The sequence below is a fragment of the Hyperolius riggenbachi genome, chromosome 3 (genome assembly GCF_040937935.1).
Source record: "Hyperolius riggenbachi isolate aHypRig1 chromosome 3, aHypRig1.pri, whole genome shotgun sequence".
Lineage (NCBI taxonomy): Eukaryota > Metazoa > Chordata > Amphibia > Anura > Hyperoliidae > Hyperolius > Hyperolius riggenbachi.
This window is the reverse complement of record NC_090648.1, coordinates 125,573,768-125,596,034: the sequence shown is the minus strand read 5'-3', so window position 1 is coordinate 125,596,034 and position 22,267 is coordinate 125,573,768. Positions and strand designations below refer to the sequence as shown.

Genomic DNA, 22,267 nt, shown 5'->3' with positions numbered 1-22,267 from the left:
TGTGCTTTCTGCTGTTGTCTGCTCTGTACTCTGTACAGCGCTAAGGAAGATGTTGGCGCTCGGAGCAGGTAATTTGGGTGCTGGCAGGGCTGCGGTCAAATGGGCCTCGCTGGTGCCCAAGTGGTAATTCGGCTACCGATAAATATCAGGATTAATGGGCCAGCGCCCAATAAATTTAGTGGTGAAGGAGACACAAATATCAGCAAAATATTGTGGTGGGGGGTTGATTAGGGTGAGGCATCGGTAGAGGGAGTATTCAAATGAGAATAGATTAGGGTTAGGCATAAGTATTGGTGAATTTAGTGGCAGGGGGTAGGTTAGGACTAGGCATTGGTAGAGGAACAGTGCTATGTTAGTTGTTAGGAAAATATTGGTAAAAACTGGAATTACAAACACTGGTTCACATGACAGCCTAGGGGCCCCAGGTCTCTCTCGCTCACTGGGGCCCCCAAACCACCATGCGACACCTAGAGGGAAGTGCGGGCAAGCCCTGGACCTCTTACCTCCAGGGAACTCACCCCACCACCTCTAAACTGAATGGCAACTGCAACAAACACAATTGCTAACTTCCAGTCAGAGCAATATCCTGCCTCTATCTGGCCAGCAGAAGCTAGTCAGCCAATCAGGTGCACTGTCATACACCCTTTGCCTGCTGTACCATACCTAGCAGGAATTACATAGATTAGCATTCAGGTGGGAGGCTTCGGTTGGACGCAATCGTGAATTGCGTCGTTTACAGGGACGCCCCGTGTAGGCAATCACTGGAATTAGGCACTGACAATAGTTGGATATTGGTAATTTTACCTATATTCCACTAGAGGCTTTCTCCAGTACCCAAATTACCATGGAACCTTTTTTAGATGTAGGCGATGGATCTAGGTAAGTAGAAAATAATACCGCATTTCTTTCTTAATTAAAACTAAGAGTCTGAAACAGTAATTATGTAAAAGTAAACTACAGTGGGTTGCAAAAGTATTCGGCCCCCTTGCAGTTTTCCACATTTTGTCATATTACTGCCACAAACATGAATCAATTTTATTGGAATTCCACATGAAAGACCAACACAAAGTGGTGTCCACATGAGAAGTGGAACGAAAATCATACATGATTCCAAACATTTTTTTACAAATCAATAACTGCAAAGTGGTGTGTGCGTAATTATTCAGCCCCCTTTGATCTGAGTGCAGTCAGTTGCCTATAGACATTGCCTGATGAGTGCTAATGACTAAATAGAGTGCACCTGTGTGTAATCGAATGTCAGTACAAATTACGTCTGCTCTGTGAGGGCCTCAGAGGTTGTCTAAGAGAATATTGGGAGCAACAACACCGTGAAGTCCAAAGAACACACCAGACAGGTCAGGGATAAAGTTATTGAGAAATTTAAAGCAGGCTTAGGCTACAAAAAGATTTCCAAAGCCTTGAACATCCCACGGAGCACTGTTCAAGCGATCATTCAGAAATGGAAGGAGTATGGCACAACTGTAAACCTACCAAGACAAGGCCATCCACCTAAACTCACAGGCCGAACAAGGAGAGCGCTGATCAGAAATGCAGTCAAGAGGCCCATGGTGACTCTGGACGAGCTGCAGAGATCTACAGCTCTGGTGGGAGACTCTGTCCATGGGACAACTATTAGTCATGCACTGTACAAAGTTGGCCTTTATGGAAGAGTGGCAAGAAGAAAGGCATTGTTAACAGAAAGCATAAGAATGTTTGCAGTTTGCCACAAGCCATGTGGGGGACACAGCAACCATGTGGAAGAAGGTGCGCTGGTCAGATGAGACCAAAATGGAAAACTAACACTGTGGCGGAAAACTAACACTGCACATCACTCTGAACACACCATCCCCACTGTCAAATATGGTGGCGGCAGCGTCATGCTCGGGGGTGCATCTCTTCAACAGGGACAGGGAAGATGGTCAGAGTTGATGGGAAGATGGATGGAGCCAAATACAGAGCAAACTTGGAAGAAAACCTCTTGGAGACTGCAAAAGACTTGAGACTGGGGCTGAGGTTCACCTTCCAGCAGGACAACGACCATAAACAGAAAGCCTGGGCAACAATGGAGTGGTTTAAAACAAAACATATCTATGTGTTAGAATGGCCCAGCAAAGTCCAGATCTAAAGCCAATCAAGAATCTGTGGCAAGATCTGAAAACTGCTGTTCACAAACCCTGTCCATCTAATCTGACTGAGCTGGAGCTGTTTTGCAAAGAAGAATGAGCAAGGATTTCCGTCTCTAGATGTGCAAAGCTGGTAGAGACATACCCTAAAAGACTGGCAGCTGTAATTGCAGCAAAAGGTGGTTCTACAAAGTATTGACTCAGGGGGCCGAATAATTACGCACACCCCACTTTGCAGTTATTGATTTGTAAAAAATGTTTGGAATGATGTATGATTTTCGATCCACTTCTCACATGTACACCACTTTGTATTGGTCTTTCACGTGGAATTCCAATAAAATTGATGCATTTTTGTGGCAGTAATGTGACAAAATGTGGAAAACTTCAAGGGGGCCGAATACTTTTGCAACCCACTGTAGATGTATTCCTTTCAGTGAGGCATTAAGTCATAAAGATTTGAGGCTATGGGGTCTGACTATCCAAGCTGCCTTTAAACAGATTGGCAGCACAGTCTCCATCAGGGATATCTGCAGCTGTGGTTCTCAGATCAGATTTTTGTATGAGAGACACAACTCTAGCTTGTTAGTTTGTTATCGTCTCCGAGACATCTTATGTTAAGTTGGTCCTGATTACTTTAAAGGGAACTCCATGATGTTTTAGAACAACAATTTCATTTGTAATGTTTATTTGCTTTTTTTTGTCTTTTAAAAGTAACTAAGAAAGGAACAGTTTTTAATATTCTCCAAGGTTTCTCTATTTGGTTACCCGGAAGTATCAGATCTCCTTCGGAAGTATCAGATCTCCTTGGATGCTGTCATGCTAGGGAATGTGCTGAGGTCTTCTATGCATTACAGCTGTGTCAAGATTGCCAATAAAAGTCATTTCAACAAGCCATTTCTTCAAGGCAAGACCTATCCATGCTAGTTTCTGTGACACTGTTAGTGAAGTATCTGAGAAGATCTGGTGACTTCCCTTGGAGACAGACTGCTAACTAAAGGGATACTCTGAGAAATATTAAAAACTTTTTCCATTATTAACTTTTGAAGGACAAAAAATGAATAAGGTAAAAATTACAAAAGTTATTCTTATTCAGTGCATCCAATTAAACGTTTATCGCTTTAAATTGACCCTGTAGTGACAGGGATATGGAGGCTGCTATATTTATTCCTACATAGTAGTGTCTTAAGCAAAGGCAGAGGGCACTCACTGTGAGCCGGTGTCGCCTCTGCATTTGTGTAGCCAAGCCAGCCGCCCTGGTGCGTCACTTCAACCACGTGTGACAGGCGGGGGGCGGAGTTAGGGGCGGCGCCGGTGTGTAAATCAGCGTGCAGGATCGCACGCTCAGCACCAGTCAGCACAGAGAAGGAGAGGGGGCAGGGAGAGGGGGCGGACCAGTAGGCAGCAGCACGCACTGCACATATAAACTAACGTGCGTGCTGCTCGGAGGCTCTGAACGGAGAAGAGGAAGGGGGCGGACCAGTAGGCGGCGCCGGGCACAGGCTGAGCTGCCTGTCACAGCCGGCGCCGACCTGGCTGGCTGAAAGAAAAAATAAATAAATAAACACACGCACAGAGCGCCCACTGCCAACAACTGCGCCATAGGCAAAAATTTAGAGTTGCCTAATGACACAGACGCCCCTGGGCTTGGGTCACACTATGCTGGAGCAGTACTGCCTCTGAATTGTACAGATGTGTGATACCACACTCCAGAGATGTGCTGTAGTCTGTTGCATGGTAGACTGCCATTCCAGCGCAGTGACGTCAAATATGGACACAATTAAACAAGCCCTCAAAACTCACCTGTTCAAGAAGGGCTACCCCACCTCACTGCTGTCCTAACTCTCTCTGCCAAGAACCGCTCAATGCAGCCCCACTCCTTTTGTGTCACTACCCCATCCCTATAGATTTTTAAGCGTTTTATCAGGGCCCTCTCTCCTTGTGTATCATACTTGATTATACACTCTAGCCACAGAATAATGTGAACTTGTATTACTTGGACTACTACTCCAGTGTATGATCTGGCATTGTATTACGACCAGTATTGTGTATCTTATTGCATGTTACCTCTATTGATTTGTCATTCACTCGTTATCATGGTCTGTAATCTGCATAATTTGTTGGGGCTATATAAATCCAATAAATAATATTAATGTTTGATCCGGCCCATAAAAAATCATTGCAGTCTTTGACTGGTTTGTTTGAGTCCACTCATTATCCATTAAAATATTTCATCAAAATGCAGGGAATTGGACATATGAGCTTATTCAATACATTTTTTTCTTCTAGGTAATATTTTCACACATTATCAGTAAAATGCAATTTAATCCACTAGCAAGCATTACAAATATTTTAAACAGAAGACGAAAAAGTATCTCCTAGGAGAATACTTAGGAGAAAAGGTGAATGGAATAAGGACCATATGGCCCGTTCCAGTTTACTTTTCAAGTTTTCTCCTTGGAGATAATTTCTCATTTCCGGTTCTCTAAAGATTGAACCACACATGCGCAGGATGCTTATGGCTACCGGTGTGATAACACAAAGGGTACGAAGCAGGGGCACGCATGTCCGTCTACACACAAAGTCACTGATAGAGATGGGCCAAACGGTTCGCCGGCAAACGGTTCCAGGCGAACTTTGGTGGTTCGCGTTCGCCTGGACCAGGCGAACTTTTGCGGAAGTTCGATTCGCCCCATAATGCACTATGAGGGTCAACTTTGACCCTCTGCATCACAGTCAGCAGGCACATTGTAGCCATTCAGGCTACACTAAGCCCTGGAGCCCCCCCCCCCTTATATAAGGCAGGCTTGCCGGCCATGACACTCACTCGTGTGCCTGCTAGACACAGACTAGGGACAGCTGCTGCAGACTTGTTCTCCTAGGGAAAGATTAGTTAGGCTCTTGGCTTGCTCCTGGCTGATTGTTATTGCTAAAATAGCACTCCTCAACAGCTCTTTTTTCAGAGCTAATGTTTTCCAGATGTGTTTTGTTTGTGTGTGTGTTGCTCACTGACATTATACAGCCCTATCTGTTGCAGCTGGACCTTGGTAATTGTTATTACTGTGCCAGCCAGGCCTTGCCTAACTATCTATACTGGGACACCTACCTATGCCTACCTAACTACTGGGGCACCTACTTACCTATACGGGGACACCTACCTACCTACCTATACTAGGGGACCTACCTATGCCTACCTACCTATACTGGGTCTCCTACCTATGCCTAGCTAACTACTGGGACACCTACCTATGCCTACCTACCTATACTGGGTCTCCTACCTATGCCTAGCTAACTACTGGGACACCTACCTATGCCTACCTACCTATACTGGGACTCCTACCTATGCCTAGCTAACTACTGAGGCACCTACCTATGCCTACCTACCTATACTGGGTCTCCTACCTATGCCTACTTACCTATACTGGGACTCCTACCTATGCCTAGCTAACTACTGGGACACCTACCTATGCCTACCTACCTATACTGGGTCTCCTACCTATGCCTAGCTAACTACTGGGACACCTACCTATGCCTACCTACCTATACTGGGACTCCTACCTATGCCTAGCTAACTACTGAGGCACCTACCTATGCCTACCTACCTATACTGGGACTCCTACCTATGCCTACTTACCTATACTGGGACTCCTACCTATGCCTAGCTAACTACTGAGGCACCTACCTATGCCTACCTACCTATACTGGGACTCCTACCTATGCCTACCTACATACAAGAAGATAATAAGGTCGTTGCTTCATTGTGGACAGACCAAATTGATCAGCTGGACAGTCACTGTTGTTCTATCATTGAGCTACCACAGCCCGGTGACCATATGGGCTGGAAAACTGCCACGGCCTACACTCTGGCCATGGTGCGCACCAGTCCAGCACGGCTGTCACTACGCAAACAGCTGTTTGCGGTGCATTACACAGTGAGTTTGGTGTGTCAGTGTGAAGCAGAACTCTAGTTACACTCCCTGTTTGATGTATACACATGCAAGATGTTTTAAAGCACTTTAGGCCTGCAATTTAGCATTCAATATGATTTCTGCCCTTAAAACGCTGCTTTGCGTCACATCCAGATTTTTCCCCGGGACTTTGGGCATGTATCCCATTCCGCCATGCCCCCCTCCAGGTGTTAGACCCCTTGAAACATCTTTTCCATCACTTTTGTGGCCAGCATAATTTTTTCTATTTTTCAAAGTTCGCATCCCCATTGAAGTCTATTGCGGTTTGTGAACTTTTCCGCGAACCGAACCTTCTGTGAAGGTCGCGAACCTAAAATCGGAGATTCGGCCCATCTCTAGTCACTGATTACTGCAGCCGCCGGCGGGACCAAAAAAGAGCGAGCAGACAAGGATTCCGGGGGACCTTTTGGGCTACTGGGTGCTGGAGGAAGCCCCAGGTGAGTCCAAATTTCGGGGGGGGGGGGGAGTTACCGCTCAGGGTCCCTTTTAAAAGGCTTTTAATTGATAAGATGTGAAAATATTACCTGGGAGAAAACTAGGATAAAATGTAAATTGGATTGGGCCTATAATGTAAAATAAGCCTTAGAGGCAGAGTATCTTCAGGACAGCTGGGTAAAAGCTTTGTTTAAAAGGAAATAAATATGGCAGGCTTGGCAGCCTCCATAGTGCGTTCACTACAAATCCACTTTAATCTCAGCCATGGCTATATAGATCATACTAGTCCTGAAAGGACAACTGTAACGTCCTTAAACAGAAGAAGTTAAGATACTCACTTCTGGATCCCTTAGAGCCTTCCCATTCCTCTCTGTGTCCCCTTGTTCCACCACCGGGACCGTTGTTTAAATCCTCTGCCAGATGCATCCTTGGAAGTACTCGGGTCTCCAAGTACTTCCCAAAGACCAACGGTTCCGTACTGAACACACATGAGGTCGCGCTAGCGCATGCACAGTACAGAGTCACTTATCTTTCGGAAATACAACAACAATTACCATCAACATTTGTACAGAGCCTTTCTCCCGTAGGACTCAAAGCGCATAAGCATGGCTCAGACCAGTAATTGGTAGATTGGGAAATTTTGGTACAAAGGAAGAATTCTACAAGTCCTCAAATGCCAGGGTAAACATGTGGCTGTTTAGCCTGGATTTGAATAACTCCAGGGATGGGGCTGTCTATACTGGGTGTGGTAGGAAATTCCAAAGGGTGGGGGCAGCATGACAGAAAAGCTCTGGCTCTAAAGGTTTTAGAGAAGACCCAAGTACTGTGGCCTTCCGAGGACACCTGAAGGCCTCTTCAACATTAAAAACAAAAAGCTGGAACGGGTGGGAGTGGGGGGGGGTTCAACAGTGGAACAAGGGAATGCAGAGAGCAACAGGAGGGCTCTTAGTGATCCAGAGCCTTCCCTCTTAGGTGAGTATCTAAGTTTTGTTTTTTTAAGGATGTTACAGTGGTCCTTTACATATTTGTTGATTAAAGTCAGATTTCGGCTAGATTGTGCTGATGTATTTTATAAATGGCTTTGCCTGGCTGTTTTCTTTATGGTAATTATTTTAGTACACAGCAGTTAGTGCTGTGAGGTAAGTGTGATTTGTCCTTTTCTCAGATACAGAGTAATGGGTTTATTTATTCTTTAGTGTCCCCAGCGGCAGAGCGCCTGCGCTACATCCTGGGAGATGATGAAGAAGCCCCGAATCCCACCCTGTTCACAGAGATGGACACTCTGCAGCATGAAGGGGATGAGCTGGAATGGAAGGAAACAGCAAGGTAGTGTATACAGCTTTTCATATTGGCGGCACAGAGAGGTTACATAAAGGATAACTGCACTCATAATAACAAAAATATAATTCATACACCCAAGTCAATGCAAATGTTCTTGTATTTATTAATGTCTAAAATTATCCTCATCAAAAATTATTCCAGAAAACAAATTGCTTTAAAAAATTAAATTGCTCTATAGTGACCGAGGTGTATGGAGGGAGCCATGTTTCATTTCTGCTATAGGATAAGCAGGACAGCCACTTGCTTGGCTGTCCTGCTTATCCCATGCCTCTGATATTTTAAGCCATGGACCCAAAGCGAGTATACTAATCTATAGCTCTGATGAAATGCATGTCCAGTACCATGCAAACGTTTGGGGACATGACCAGTAAGAAAGAGGAGTGACAGAAGCTTAGTCATATAGAGACAATCAGCTTTTACATAGTTAAGAAGAATGCCCAAATGCCATACTTACTGTATGTAGCATGCCCCCCAGATAGCATAATTGGACAGCATACTTCAAATTAAGCAGTGTGGCCCTCACAAAATGTAGCTTGAGTATACTCCTGATACACAATATACTGCATGGCCCCCACAATATACAGAGGCAGCATGGTCAGCACGGTAGCGTAGTGGCTAGCGCTTTTGCCTTGCAGCGCTGGGTCCTCATTTCGAATCCCAGCTAGGTCAACATCTGCAAGGAGTTTGTATGTTCTCCCCGTGTCTGTGTGGATTTCCTCCGGGAACTCCGGTTTCACACCTCAAAAACATAGAGATAAGTTAATTAGCGATCTCCTAATTTGGCCCTAGACTATGATACATGCACTACACGATACATACATAGACATATGATTATGGTAGGGACTACATTGTGAGCCCCTCTGAGGGACAGTTAGTGGCAAGATAATATACTCTGTTCATAAGTAGGGATAAAGTTATTTATGATTAAATAAGGACATAGCTAAACTGTCAAAACTGCTGTGGTCCATAAGTGGGAAACAAGTTCTGGATGCAAAGTGGTTAAATAAATAAATAATGGTTATCCACATATGCAGCAGAGTCCTGACAGGTAGTATGTTTTGATGGGTGTGATAAGCAGAAGAGTCATACCTAACTTCCCCCATCCCAGTACACCCAATTCTCAACCCCCTCCACACAAATGCATACTTCAGCTGCAGCCCTCCTCTTCCCTCCACCCCAACACAATGTCAATCATGGAAGGGGAGGACAGGTAGGATTTGGAGAATCGATGAAAGTTATTACCAGTAACTGTGAGACATGGCAGAACAGCCCTGCAGCCAGACTCTCTGGATCAGATCCAACAACTTCTCAGCAATGATTGGGAGTTTCTCATCTTATTCTGGCATAGAAAACAAGGCTAAAATGGGACAATTCCAAAACTACATTCTGGAGCCACCTATGGGTACCTTTTAAACCAGGGGTCCTCAAATGTTTTGGGTCGAGGGCCGGGTCAACATATTTCAGACTCTTGAGGGGCCGGAGTATACATAAAATGATGTAGAAGTCTTTGAGGACCACTGTTTTAAACAGTGGAATTGCACCGAAGGGGACTGGTGTGCCTTATATGCCCTTATCCTTTATTTAGGAACACCCCTCTTAATTATTCTGCTCTACTGAGCTGCCCATTGAAGATGACTTTTATATAAGATGAAATATATCCTTCTATGTCCCCACCCAAGCAACAACCCCCCCCCCCCCCCCCAATAAAGTGACATATTTATTGGTAGAAAAATTAAGTATTAAGTATTACAGTTAAAGTGGAACTGAAATTACTTTCTGCTCTAAGGGATTAGCTTAATGGAAAACATTTATTTACATTTATGGAAATTCTAAAAAATGCTGAAGCTTTAACCCCCTTGGCGGTATGAAAAATACCGCCAGGGGGAAGCGCAACGGTTTTTTTTTAATTTTTTTTTTTTTTTATCATGTAGCGAGCCGAGGGCTTGCTACATGATAGCCGCTGCTCAGCGGCATCCCCCCAGCCCCGCCGATCGCCTCCGGCGATAGGCGATCAGGAAATCCCGTTCAAAGAACGGGATTTCCTGGAGGGCTTCCCCCGTCGCCATGGCGACGGGGCGGGATGACGTCACCGACGTCAGCGACGTCGGGACGTCATTGGGAGACCCGATCCACCCCTCGGCGCTGCCTGGCACTGATTGGCCAGGCAGCGCTCGGGGTCTGGGGGGGGGGGGGCCGCGCGCCGCACCGGATAGCGGCGATCGGGCGCGCGGCGGCGGCGATCGGGGTGCTGGCGCAGCTAGCAAAGTGCTAGCTGCGTCCAGCAAAAAAAAATTAAGCAAATCGGCCCAGCAGGGCGTGAGCGGCACCCTCCGGCGGCTTACCCCGTGTCACACACGGGGTTACCGCTAAGGAGGTTAACCTGGATTTACTTTCCAGGGGGCACCGAAAGAGTTAGTCCTAATTGTTTATGTATAAGAGAATTCACAGCTACTGATAAGACAGTTTGATCTGGCTAAATAAAGACCCCATTTATACTTGCCAATGCCAAATGCAATCGCTATTGCCTAGTGATTGCATTTTCTTCGGCTATTGTGTTTTGCGATTCTCATTCCATTGAAAAAGACACTTCAGCGAGTTTGCAATTTCCAACGATCACAAACACCGAGTTTTCCCGGCAATTTGCATTGCAATTCTCATTCACTGGAATAAAAATCGCAAAGCACAGTTGCCCAAATATCGTTCGGCACCTCAGTGCAAAAGCGCAATTACTAGACTATAGCTATCACGTTTTGCGTTGCTGAGTGTGAACGGGGGCCTTTATTTAGCCAGGTCAAATTGTCTAGAGGAAAGTGGTGGGAAGATTTGCGCTTTCTATGGGAAAGCCCAGCCATGTCCTTCGAGGGGATCGGGACCCGATGCCCAATGAGCGACATACATCAAAGGCACCTTAAGGGACATTACCTTATAGCTTGTATAATCAGAGGCGGGGTTACATCAGTAAGTAATCTGTGTCAACTTGAAACAAATTAGGCCACAAATGAAATAACACCTCGCATTCATTATTACGTTGGACAAAGCAAATCCTTTTTTAACCTCTAATGAAAGCATTACACTGCGACCAGAGAAATGCTCACTTTAATAAGTGAGCAGATTAACAAGTCAAAATCTAAAATCCAGAAGGAATTTTCTCTATAGGACACATATCCAATCGGTAAAGCCTTTCCCTGGCAGCTGATCCCCCCGCAGATCTCGCCACAGCAGATTTACGTATTGAGCAATACAGTTCTGCATACAAATGACATTAGGAATGCTCTGTATTATCAGTCCTACCCACAATCCTCTTTGTTTGCAGCAACCGCTAACAAATCAAATGAGAGGTTTTCTCTTTACCTCTTGTAAGACTCCTAATAATTACTCCTCCCCCCCCTTTCCCCAGGGTAGATTTTCTACCAGGTGGCCTGCATAAGCTTGGTAATAATCTGTGTAAGTTAACAAAACCAATTATCACTGGTTACCATGTAGTGCTAGCCTTCTAATACCATCTCTTCCATACATGCTTACTGCTGATTATTATAATCCTTTAGCAACAAGAGAGAAATGAAAAGTTCTAATGTTATAATGATATACAGGGGTTCTTATGTGTTTATCTTCACAATATAAGGCTTGATGCTTTGAAACCTAGCTAAACCCACACCACAGGTTACTCCTCCACTGCTGTCTGCTGATATAATACAAGGAATTGCTACAAGTTCATAGCATATCAAAAGCTTTCCATAAACTATTAGCATTTTAAGTATCGGTCAGTGTACTTTCCATGGCCTGAAATTCAAGCAATGCTGTGGGAGTGATTGACTTTCATCAAGGGGTTGTAATCCCTTAATCCTCATGTACCCCACAATTACCACACCACTTTTGTGAGCATCCCGGGGTTGATTGGTATGCTGCACAGTTTGGAGGTGGAGAGGTAGGCAACATATATACTTGTCTTTAGAAGTTCAGGACCTACAGTACATCCCACACTCTACAGAGGCTCGTTTGCAGTCTGTCAGTCATTAGCAGTCAGTGAAGAGGAGGCATCAGCAAAAGCAGCATTGCTTAGCATTGCCGGCAGAGTATTACAGAACTTTTAAAGCTCACTGGGCAAATATTTGAGTACCTGATGGGTAGACTTTCGGTTATGTGCTCTTACCAATATTCTACTAGTAGCTTGATAACAGTACTTTCATCTGGATCTTCAGCGCTGCTCCTCATCAATTGACTGTCCCTGAACAAGGTTATTGTAATGTAATTCCCCACGCCTGACCATGTAAGCCCCTACCCTTAATGGTAATTACTTCCTGAAGCCTAACTGGAACCTTCCATCTCCCAATTATTTTAATCTCTAACAAACCCTAACCACCTGGTATTATGAAGTCCAAGCCTACCTTATCCCCTAACACTAATCCTCCTAAAACAATTCTTATGCTTGAAATACACCATGAGTTTTTTCAGCAGATAGATGGCTCGATAGATAATTTCCGACAGGTCCGATCTGATTTTAATCGTTTTCTGATCAATTTTCTCATAGAAGTGAATTGAAATCGATCACAAAAACGATTGGAAAGAAAACTCATCTGCCAGGAATATTTTTATGGTCTTTCTTGTCTGGTGTTTCGTTGGGGCACGGCCAGTTGGCTATTGTATAACCGAGTATTGCCAAAGAAAAACCCAAACTAAGCCCCCTTATATGTGTTAAAAATTGGAAGTCTGTGCTTGGCTGCAGCTCCAGTGTTCACATTTAATTACCCTGCACGACATAGCTTCAATTTTGCATCACAGTCTATAGCACTGCCAAGTTTAAAACAATAACATGACTCCCAAATTATCCCCCTACTGGTCCATTGATTGGACCAATGAGAATCCTCCTCGAGGTGGAAGATTCCAACATGCTTTGTGTGCTTTCTCTCTATACTGTCCTATTACAACAGTACTAGACACCGTGGCAAAGCACCTATGAATTTTCCACTGCGGTTTCATTAACTGGCGGAATTCCTTCCTGCTAAAGAAGGGACAGACATTTTGGGGTCCCCTTAATATTACAGGAAGTTCCCAGATTCCACCATAAGTCTGCAGGACCTACCGCCACATTTGGAGGTAATTACTACCACCTCTCCTAGCATCAAAGTGAGTATGAGACCCTTGTCCTTGACATAGACAAGGGGGCTTTGCAAGAAGGGGAAATATTATGCCTCCTTCTTGCAAAATCCTCCCCATGTTGTGGAACATGTGAGCTGTTATTGTTCAGATGGGGGAGCCCCACGCTGTCCAGCTAATATCCAAATGTTAGGCCGGCTGTAGGTGCTTCTCAACTTACCATCTGAAGATTACAGTATCATGTCTATGTTCAGTTTATGTTTGGTAGAACAGTCTAGAGGCCCTAAAGGTGCGTACACACGCTGTAAGGAAACGCGGAAAGGCCGCCGTCTCTCGAAGTGAGGCGGCTGTTTCCGCGTCCAGCATGGCGTCACAACGCGGAAAAAACGCCGCATGCCGCATAGGCAGTGCGGCGGAATCCGCATTGGTAACGGCGGAATCCGCATTGGTAACGGCGGAATCCGCATCAGAGGCGGCCCCCGCACTAGATACATTGCATGACAGTACTGGTGTGGCTGGGACTGATAGTCCACCAAGATTCAGACTTACACGCGCGCGAGCACAGAGGCAGAGTTTAAATAGCAGTTAGAAGGGAGTCGGCTGACCAGCTTGGTCAGCTGACAAATTCCACTGCTCCCATTGGACCAGCAATTAGGGAGGTCCTGGAAAGGTCCTAGAGTATATATACTGCTGGTTGTTCACTTGCTCTTTGTCTGGCGTGCGATCACATATGTGGGAGCACCCAGATCCGTAGTCAGATCCGTTCGTGTGCCGGGACCAGCTGGAGCTGTAATCCTACACTAAGCTAGATTCTGTTGATAGCTTAAAGTACTAGTTTGATTGTGATTATCTGTTATGACCTTTGCCTGCCTTGACTATCTTTCCAAACTCTGATCTTGTACCTCGATATTTCTGACACTCTGTTGCCGACCCCCGGCTCGTTTCTAGACTCCGCCTCAGCCTCCTGATTCTGTACCTCGATATTTCTGATACCCCGTTGCCGAACCCTGCTTGTACTTAGACTCCGCCTTTGTCTCCTGATCTTGTACTTTATCTGTCTGTGTGTGTACGACCTGGCTTGTCCGACCTCGAGAACCGACCTTACCGTTAGAGGCGGTTCCTCGCTCTGTTAGCGACCCTTCCTCCTGAGGGTCACTTCCAGACATCCTTCCTACTGTCAGTCTGACTCCTCCCGTCTTGGAGAGCTCAGGTCTGCGGAAGGAATTTGTGCAGTACTCCTTGCTGTACTGAGGCCTAATCCTCAAAGTGTTACTGTTACACCAAACACTACACTCTACTCAGGTGAACAGAGGTTAGCTAGTATATCGGATTATCGGTGAGACTGCAGATCACTTATAATCTGGTATATATCTGTATTCCCAGTGATACTGCAGATCACCGGTAATCAGATACTCTCTGTGCTCACCGATCGTTACACACGCACTACTAAAGAGAACGAGAACACGAGAACGACGGGCCCGTCAGACCCTCCCACTGGGCGGTCGTTCTCCCGACAGTAGTGCGTGTGTACAGTCTGTCTGCAGACTGATAAGACTGTTTCTGAACGATCCGCTCAGTGGATCGTTCAGAAACAGCCTTATCAGTATGCAGATAGATTGTACACACGCACTACTGTCGAGAGAACGACCGGCCAGCAGGAGGGTCTGACGGGCCCGTCGTTCTCGTGTACGCACCTTTATACAGTAGGTCTATTCTTAATAAATAGTCTGTTTATTGTGTGTCCTCTTCTCTCTCAATCCCAATAAACTGCAGGGCTCTCCATAGTCATTTACTTGTTATGGTGGTGACACCTGAAAATAATAGGCCTTAAATGTTTCGGAAGATTAGGATTACAGTTGCTGTTTGATTTTACGTCTACTTAAAAATCTGTTTCTGAGAAAAAAAAAGATTCCGTCAAGCCTTCCCTTGTTTCCGTCTGTAATCCATAATAATACAAGTCATGCAACTTTTAGTAAATTGAGAAACTTGAAAACAATCTTAGTAGGTTTATTTTGGTGGAAGAAAAGTGTCGTACAAGAAAAGAAGATACACATGACTGTGCAGCATTAATTTAAGGATTAGCTCCTGGCACAATTATTAGCTTATCTTTCAAATGTGGATGTTATCTGCATTATTAAAGAAAAAAATCTTTTCCTGTCTTTGCTGGAAACTTTGCTAAGACTGCACTCAGTTTCTCTATATGATGCCCTTGTACAAAGCTGAACTTTTTTCAAGAAGAAAAACACCTTCTTCATATAGAACTAAGCTTTTCAGGTGTCCATTAGTATTAAGGTACATCTAGCAATGGTGGGCAGATTTGACCAAGAAACTGATCTCTCTCTGAATGAATCTAATCCGAGAGAGATCTGTTGGCTGCCCATACACCGCAGCCTGATTCCCAATGGATATCAGCATGAAATCATTCAGGAATCAGCCTTGTGATGCCGCCTTGCTGCCCCCGGCTGCATCCTCTCAAATCTTCTATTTGCCCCTCTGGTGCCCATGCATGAAGATGCTTTACCTGTCATGCACCCACCATACTTCCGCATTGGTGCCCCACGTGCTATATGCCAGTTGTCACGTTGGACCGGACTGCAAAAGTACTGTGGGCACAGAGGTGACACTAGCAGGTGACAGGTAAAGTATTTTAATGCGCAGGGCATCGGGGGAGGGGGTTCATAAACATTTGGGAGGGACAGCGACCGGGGGTTACGTTGCTTGTGACATCACAAACCATTACCGCTGCACCCAATCAACCACAATGGCCTGAGATTTCCCAGCATCTCCGATCGATACATTCGACCAATTTTGGCCCGCAATTGGTTGAGTCATCAATCAGTGGTGCTTGTGGCAGCACACAGTTTCATCCGATTTGATAATCAGTAGGGAATCGAATGGTCGAGCGGCTGCTACATCGCTAGATGTATGGGCACCTTTACAGTGCATCACATGATCTGTTCCGGAGCCCAGCAGGGTTGTCAGTATTAAGTCTTGTTAAAACATTGTCATTTAGCAATCCAACATGCCAGATCACAAATCAATAGCAATGAATGAGCAATGAACAAGCGCATTGTCCAAGTACTTACCAAGTCCCACTGAAAACCACTTGCTCATGCACTGCTCCATTGTACCTCCTCTCCATTGTACCCTAAAGATGGCCACACATCCTACAATTTTTTCTAGTTCTTTTCAATTCAAGAATAACAATAATTTACACTAAGAAATTGAATATTTACCCTACACCATTCAATTACCATAAAGCTTGATCAGGAAACTCATCACTCCCGAATCTTTTATTGAAAAAACACATGGAAAATTTGATCAGATTTTTTCAAAGAATAAAAAAACAAAAGTTTCCATTTGTTCTGTATAACTGATGGTTTTTATTGGATTGCCATAAAATTGTATCATGTGTGGCCACCTTTATTGTTGCTCAGCTGCAGATGAGTAGTGAGTACTGTCTGTAGAGCGTTCAAGCCCCACAGTATTACTCTAATGCTGGGTACACACTATGAGATTTTCTGGCCGATTTACTGTCAGATCGATTATTTCCAACATGTCCGATTTGGTTTCCGATCGATTTCCATTCACTTTAATAGGAAATCGATCGGGAATCGTTTGGAAAGCAAATCGGACTTGTTGGAAATAATCGATCTGACAGTAAATCTACCAGAAAATCTCATAGTGTGTACCCAGCATAATGATAATTATTGGGGAAACAGATTGGACCCGATCATCACTTTTTCTCCAAGTTTTCTCCTAGGTCTTATCAATAAAATGCCCAGCAAGCAAGAACATGCTGAGAATAGTCTTACAGTACTTTTCCAAATGCAGAGTGCTGAAAAGTTATTTTAAGCAGAAGATGGAAAATTATCTCCTAGAAGAAAACTTAGGAGAAAAAGTTAATTGGATCTGCCTCAATGAGTGTCTGTACGGGTATTTATACTTTAATTAAAAGCTTTACGGTGTTTTTTTTAATACAGAATAAGCATGAACTACATACAAGGCTGGATTTACCATAAGGCACTGTAGGCACTTGCCTACAGACGCCTGATGATGGAAAGGCAGCTCACTCCTCTCCCCGAGTGCCTCCCTTCCTCCTTCCCTATGCAGAGTCCTGATCAGTGTATAAACGAGAGGTTACTCACCCTGCTCTCAGCATTCCACTGAGGAGATCTTCCTTCAGTCAGGCACCTGACAGATCAGGAGCTGTGTAATACTGAGGTCCCTCTAGCTACCTAATACTTGGGGGAACCTCTAGCTACTTAATATTGAGAGTTCTTCTGACTACCTAATACTAAAGGGGACCTGTAGTGACCTAGGATGGACAAGGAAAGTGAGGGCAGAAGTGACAGCTGAGACAGCCAGCACACTTGCAGTGCAGTTTGGTGGAGGTTTGCAGGTTAATGGAGGGAGAAGTCAAAGGTTGCAGGACATCTGTGCCTATAGGCTCCTGTAAGGTAAATCCGGGCCTGACTACATATAAATGTATCTGTCAAAAAGATACCGGAGACAACAAATTTCTATGGTGCCATTAACAATTTTTCTTTATTTGTATTGTATACATTTTATTGCCTTAACTGTATAACCATTTTCTAAAAGAATTCACAATATAAGCAACTTTTTGTGTTGAGTTCTATGCATAAATTAACTAATTTGCATAGTGTGCATATAATGTAACATTTTTTTGAAGTACTGAGTAATTCATCAGACATTTCCTGCCTATTCATAATATTATTCTAGAATACAGAGAATATGCCTGTGGAAATTATTTTTAAAGCATCGTAGATTTTGATAACTTCACTGTAAAGTTGCACTTATCATTTAAATAATTAATTATGTTTATTTGCAAAACCTTAAAGGTATCCTGATGAACTGTTCCCTTCCACAAATAAAGCTTGATAGGTTTTCCATTCATTAACAATATCTTGCATAGGTCATTTACCCACTGTTAATAAGTTGATCAAACTTTGATCTGATATTCTGGGGGGAACCTTTGGGTTCCAAGACATCGAGAGAAGTGAGCTGTATCTATTGAGCACCATTTCCTTCTCTAATAACTTAGCACAGCTTGCTATTGCCAAAGTCATAAAATATGATTGCAGTGTCCCTGAGGATCTGCGTGTTCCATAGCAAGATCTCATTTAGGTTGAAGATAGGCACATCCATCTTAGTCAAAGTTCTGTTAACTCCTGCAAACCATTGCAAGATTCTTTTAGAGGGAAACTGCAGTGGCGTAGCTACAAACCTCTGGGCCCCGATGCGGAACCTGGATGTGCCCCCCCCCCCCACGGCAACATCAGCCCCCTTCCCCCGGCAACACCCGACGCACACACATATCCGAATCCCTATAGCCAGCTATAGGTCCCCCCAGTATAGGTAGCCAGGCATAGGTAAACCAGTATAGTTGCCCCCGGTATAGGTTAGCCAGGTAGGTGTCTCCAGCATAGGTAGCCAGTATAGTTGCCCCCAGTATAGGTTAGATAGGCAGGTGACCGTGGTATAAGTTAGATAAGTTAGACAGGTGCCCCCAGTACAGATTAGCTAGGTGGGTGCCTCTAATACAGGTAGCCAGAATAGTTGCCCCCAGGATAGGTTAGATAGGTAGGTGCCCCCAGTATAGGTTAGTTAGGTAGGTGCCTCCAATATAGGTAGCCAGTATAGTTGCCACCTGTATAGGCTAGCTAGGTGCCCCGAATACAGGTTAGACAAGTAAGTGCCCCCAGGTTAGATAGGTAGGTGCCCCCCAGTATAGGTTAGATTAGGTAGCTGCCCCCCAGTATAGGTTAGATGAGGTAGGTGCCCCCCAGTATAGGTTAGGTTAGGTAGCTGCCCCCCAGGATAGATTAGGTAGCTTTCCCCCAGGATAGGTTAGATTAGGTAGCTGCCCCCAGGATAGGTTAGAGTAGGTAGCTGCCCCCCAGGATAGGTTAGAGTAGGTAGCTGCCCCCCAGGATAGGTTAGAGTAGGTAGCTGCCCCCCAGGATAGGTTAGAGTAGGTAGCTGCCCCCCAGGATAGGTTAGGTAGCTGCCCCCCAGGATAGGTTAGGTAGCTGCCCCCCAGGATAGGTTAGATTAGGTAGCTGCCCCCAGGATAGGTTAGGTAGGTAGCTGCCCCCCCCCCCCAGGATAGGTTAGGTGGGTAGCTGCCTCCCAGGATGGGTTAGGTGGGTAGCTGCCCCCCCCCAGGATAGATTAGGTAGGTAGCTGCCCCCCAGGATAGGTTAGGTAGGTAGCTCCCCCCCCCCCCAGGATAGATTAGGTAGGTAGCTGCCCCCCAGGATAGGTTAGGTAGGTAGCTGCCCCCTCAGGATAGGTTAGGTAGGTAGCTGCCCCCCCAGGATAGGTTAGGTAGGTAGCTGCCCCCCCAGGATAGGTTAGGTAGGTAGCTGCCCCCCCCCCAGGATAGGTTAGGTTAGGTAGCTGCCCCCCCAGGATAGGTTAGGTAGGTAGCTGCCCCCCAGGATAGGTTAGGTAGGTAGCTGCCCCCCCCAGGATAGAATAGGTAGCTGCCCCCCCAGGATAGGTTAGATTAGGTAGCTGCCCCCCAGGATAGATTAGGTAGGTAGCTGTCCCACAGCATAGGGTGGGTAGGTAAGTAGGTAGGTGCCCCCCCCCCCCATAATGAAGGGGGGAGCCGCAGCTGCGGGGAGGGCAGCCCGACCTCTCCCTCCCTTCCTCTCCCCGGGCCCCCCCCCCCTTCAGATGCAGAGTGCGCGACGCACGGAAGCGCTGTAGGCAGAACTCACCTCCGTCCCTGCGCCGCAGATCTCTCCTCCCGCTGTATAGATGTTGTTACACACTGCATCCTGTTTAGCCGGAAGCAGTGTGTAACAGCATCTATACAGCGGGAGGAGATCAGCGGCGCTTGGAACGCAGGGACGGAGGTGAGTTCTGCCTACAGCGCTTCCGTGCGCCGCGCACTCTGCATCTGAAGGGGGGGGCCCCGGGGAGAGGAAGGGAGGGAGAGGTCGGGCTGCCCTCCCCGCGGCTCCGGCTCCCCCCTCGAAATAGCGCGCACGGTCGGCACTACATGGGCCCCCCGGGCCTCTCCCCCGCCTCTTCAGGTGCCGGGCCCGGTCGCCACGGTGACCGTTGCGACCACAGGCCCTACGCCCCTGGGAAACTGACGTTAGAGTGATATGGAGGCAGCCATATTTATTTCCTTTTAAATAATGCAGATCTCCTTGCTGTTCTGCTGATGCTCTGTTTCTAATACCTTTAGGCATAGACCCTGAACAAGCATGCAGATCAGATGTTTTTGACTAAATCTGACAAAATTAGCAGCATACTTGTTTCAGGCGTGTGATTCAGACACTACTACGGCCAGAAAGTTCACGACTGCCAGCAACAGCTATTATTTAAAAGGAAATAAATATGGCAGCCTCCATATACCTCTCACTTCCTGTTTGTGGCACATTAGTATATGTGAAAGAGAAAACTTTTCAAGATAGGTGGTGACCATGGCAGCCATTTTGAATTCAGTCATTTTGCATCCAACCTTTGTTTTTTCAATAGGAAGAGGGTCATGTGACACATCAAACTTACTAGGAATTTCACAAGAAAAATAATGGTGTGCTCATCTTGAAAAGTTTCCCCCCTCACATATACTAATGTGCCACAAACAGGAAGTTAATATCACCAACCATTCCCATTTTATTCAGGTGTATCTATATAAATGGCCCACCCTGTCGACTACTCCATAGTTGCAGGCAACCAACTTGGTTTTTGCTAACCTTAATCTGTTGTATGACTCATGCTTATTTTATGTTTATGTAATAAAAAGTGCTTCATTTTTACAATAATTATGTATAAATGATTTAGTCAGTGTTTGCCATTGTAAAATATTTCCTATCCCTGATTTACATTCTGACATATATGACATGGTGACATTTTTACTGCTGGCAGGTGATGACAGTGGAAGGAGATGCTGCTTTCTTTTTTGGCAGTTGGAAAGAGCTGTAAACAGCTGTTATTTCCCACAATGCAGCAAGGCTCCCACAGTGTGATGTCAGAACCATGGTCCTCCTGACATCACACTGTGGGAATGGTTTCACCACAATATCGGCCATACAGAGCACCCTGATGATCTGTTTGTGAAAAGGAAAAGATTTTTCATGGGAAAAGGGGTATCAGCTACTGATTGGGATGAAGTTCAATTCTTAGTTAAGGTTTCTCTTGAATTTCTTTACGGAAGGCCTATATATATTTTCTTCAATAGTTTAAAATATAGATAGTTTTTCGATCAGAGGAATTTTACCCCTCCCAGGTATCTTAAGGGAGCTGGGACCAAAATATTTTCTTGCTTCTTTCTTTTGTGAGACTGATGGTAAAATGTCTCAGTTTACTAAGTTAATTTTAAAATCTGAATATTGACCATATTTATGGATTAGGGTCAATACTGTATTTGCGGAACGTTATAAATATAAATTGAATGGCAGAAGGAACTGAGAATATCCCTGTTGCGTTCCATTATTTGTGAGTATAGAATTAGTTTCAAATGATTAACTCTAATCCAAACAGAGGGATTTACATATGAAGTTCTGATTTTATCTATAAAAGTCCCTCTTAATCCAAATCGTTCTTCTGTTGTCTTCAAACATTTTTCCAGCATTCATTTCCACTAGACAGACTAGGAGTTGATACATCCTGCAATGTCCTATAATGATTATAAAAGCCATGACATTATCCCAAGTAACAATCCGCTTTCTAAGGAAACCTAGTAGGGGGTTATTAGCTTTTCTAGAAAAAGATTTTAAGTCAACATTTTTGTTTATAAGGCAATACTTCCCACAAGCACTGTTCTATTTTCACTTCCCAGTCCCATACACACACTCAACAGCAGTCTTTTATGCTTTCACAACTTTTGTTGTGAAACAAGTTGAAACGCCTAAAAAAAGTCTTTTGCTATTGTTCAAAGAGCTGATAAGACTGATAAGAAGTCAATGCAACTGTTGGATTGACTTCTTATCAGTCTTATCAGCTCTCTGAACAATAGCAAAATACTTTTTTTTAGGGGTTTCAACTTGTTTTACAACAAAAGTTGTGAAAGCATAAAAGACCGCCGTTGAGCAAGTGTATGGGGCTTTAGTCATTATTCTTATCTGGAAGAGGAATAATAGAAGATATACAGACAGTCCCCTACTTTCAAACAACTTGAGTTACAACATTTCAGAGATACTGTACATACAAAATATATAATGCTGATTTTTATGACATGCTTGTGGTGTTAAATTAAACAGTATTGTATAAACGGTTTAATTAATTAAAAGAGAATCTGTAAATAAAAATAAATAAATAAAAGAAACA

General features: G+C 44.7%; 1 protein-coding gene across 4 annotated transcripts in view; it reads left to right on the top strand.

Moving 5' to 3' along the window:
- Positions 1–22,267, top strand: part of SLC4A5 (solute carrier family 4 member 5) — a 184,851-nt gene that overhangs the window by 82,371 nt on the left and 80,213 nt on the right. For all 4 annotated transcript variants that reach the window (XM_068274893.1, XM_068274891.1, XM_068274890.1 and 1 more), the window contains one exon: positions 7,720–7,849. In XM_068274893.1, the coding sequence (XP_068130994.1) occupies positions 7,720–7,849 (130 nt within the window). The remainder of the gene's footprint in view (positions 1–7,719; positions 7,850–22,267) is intronic.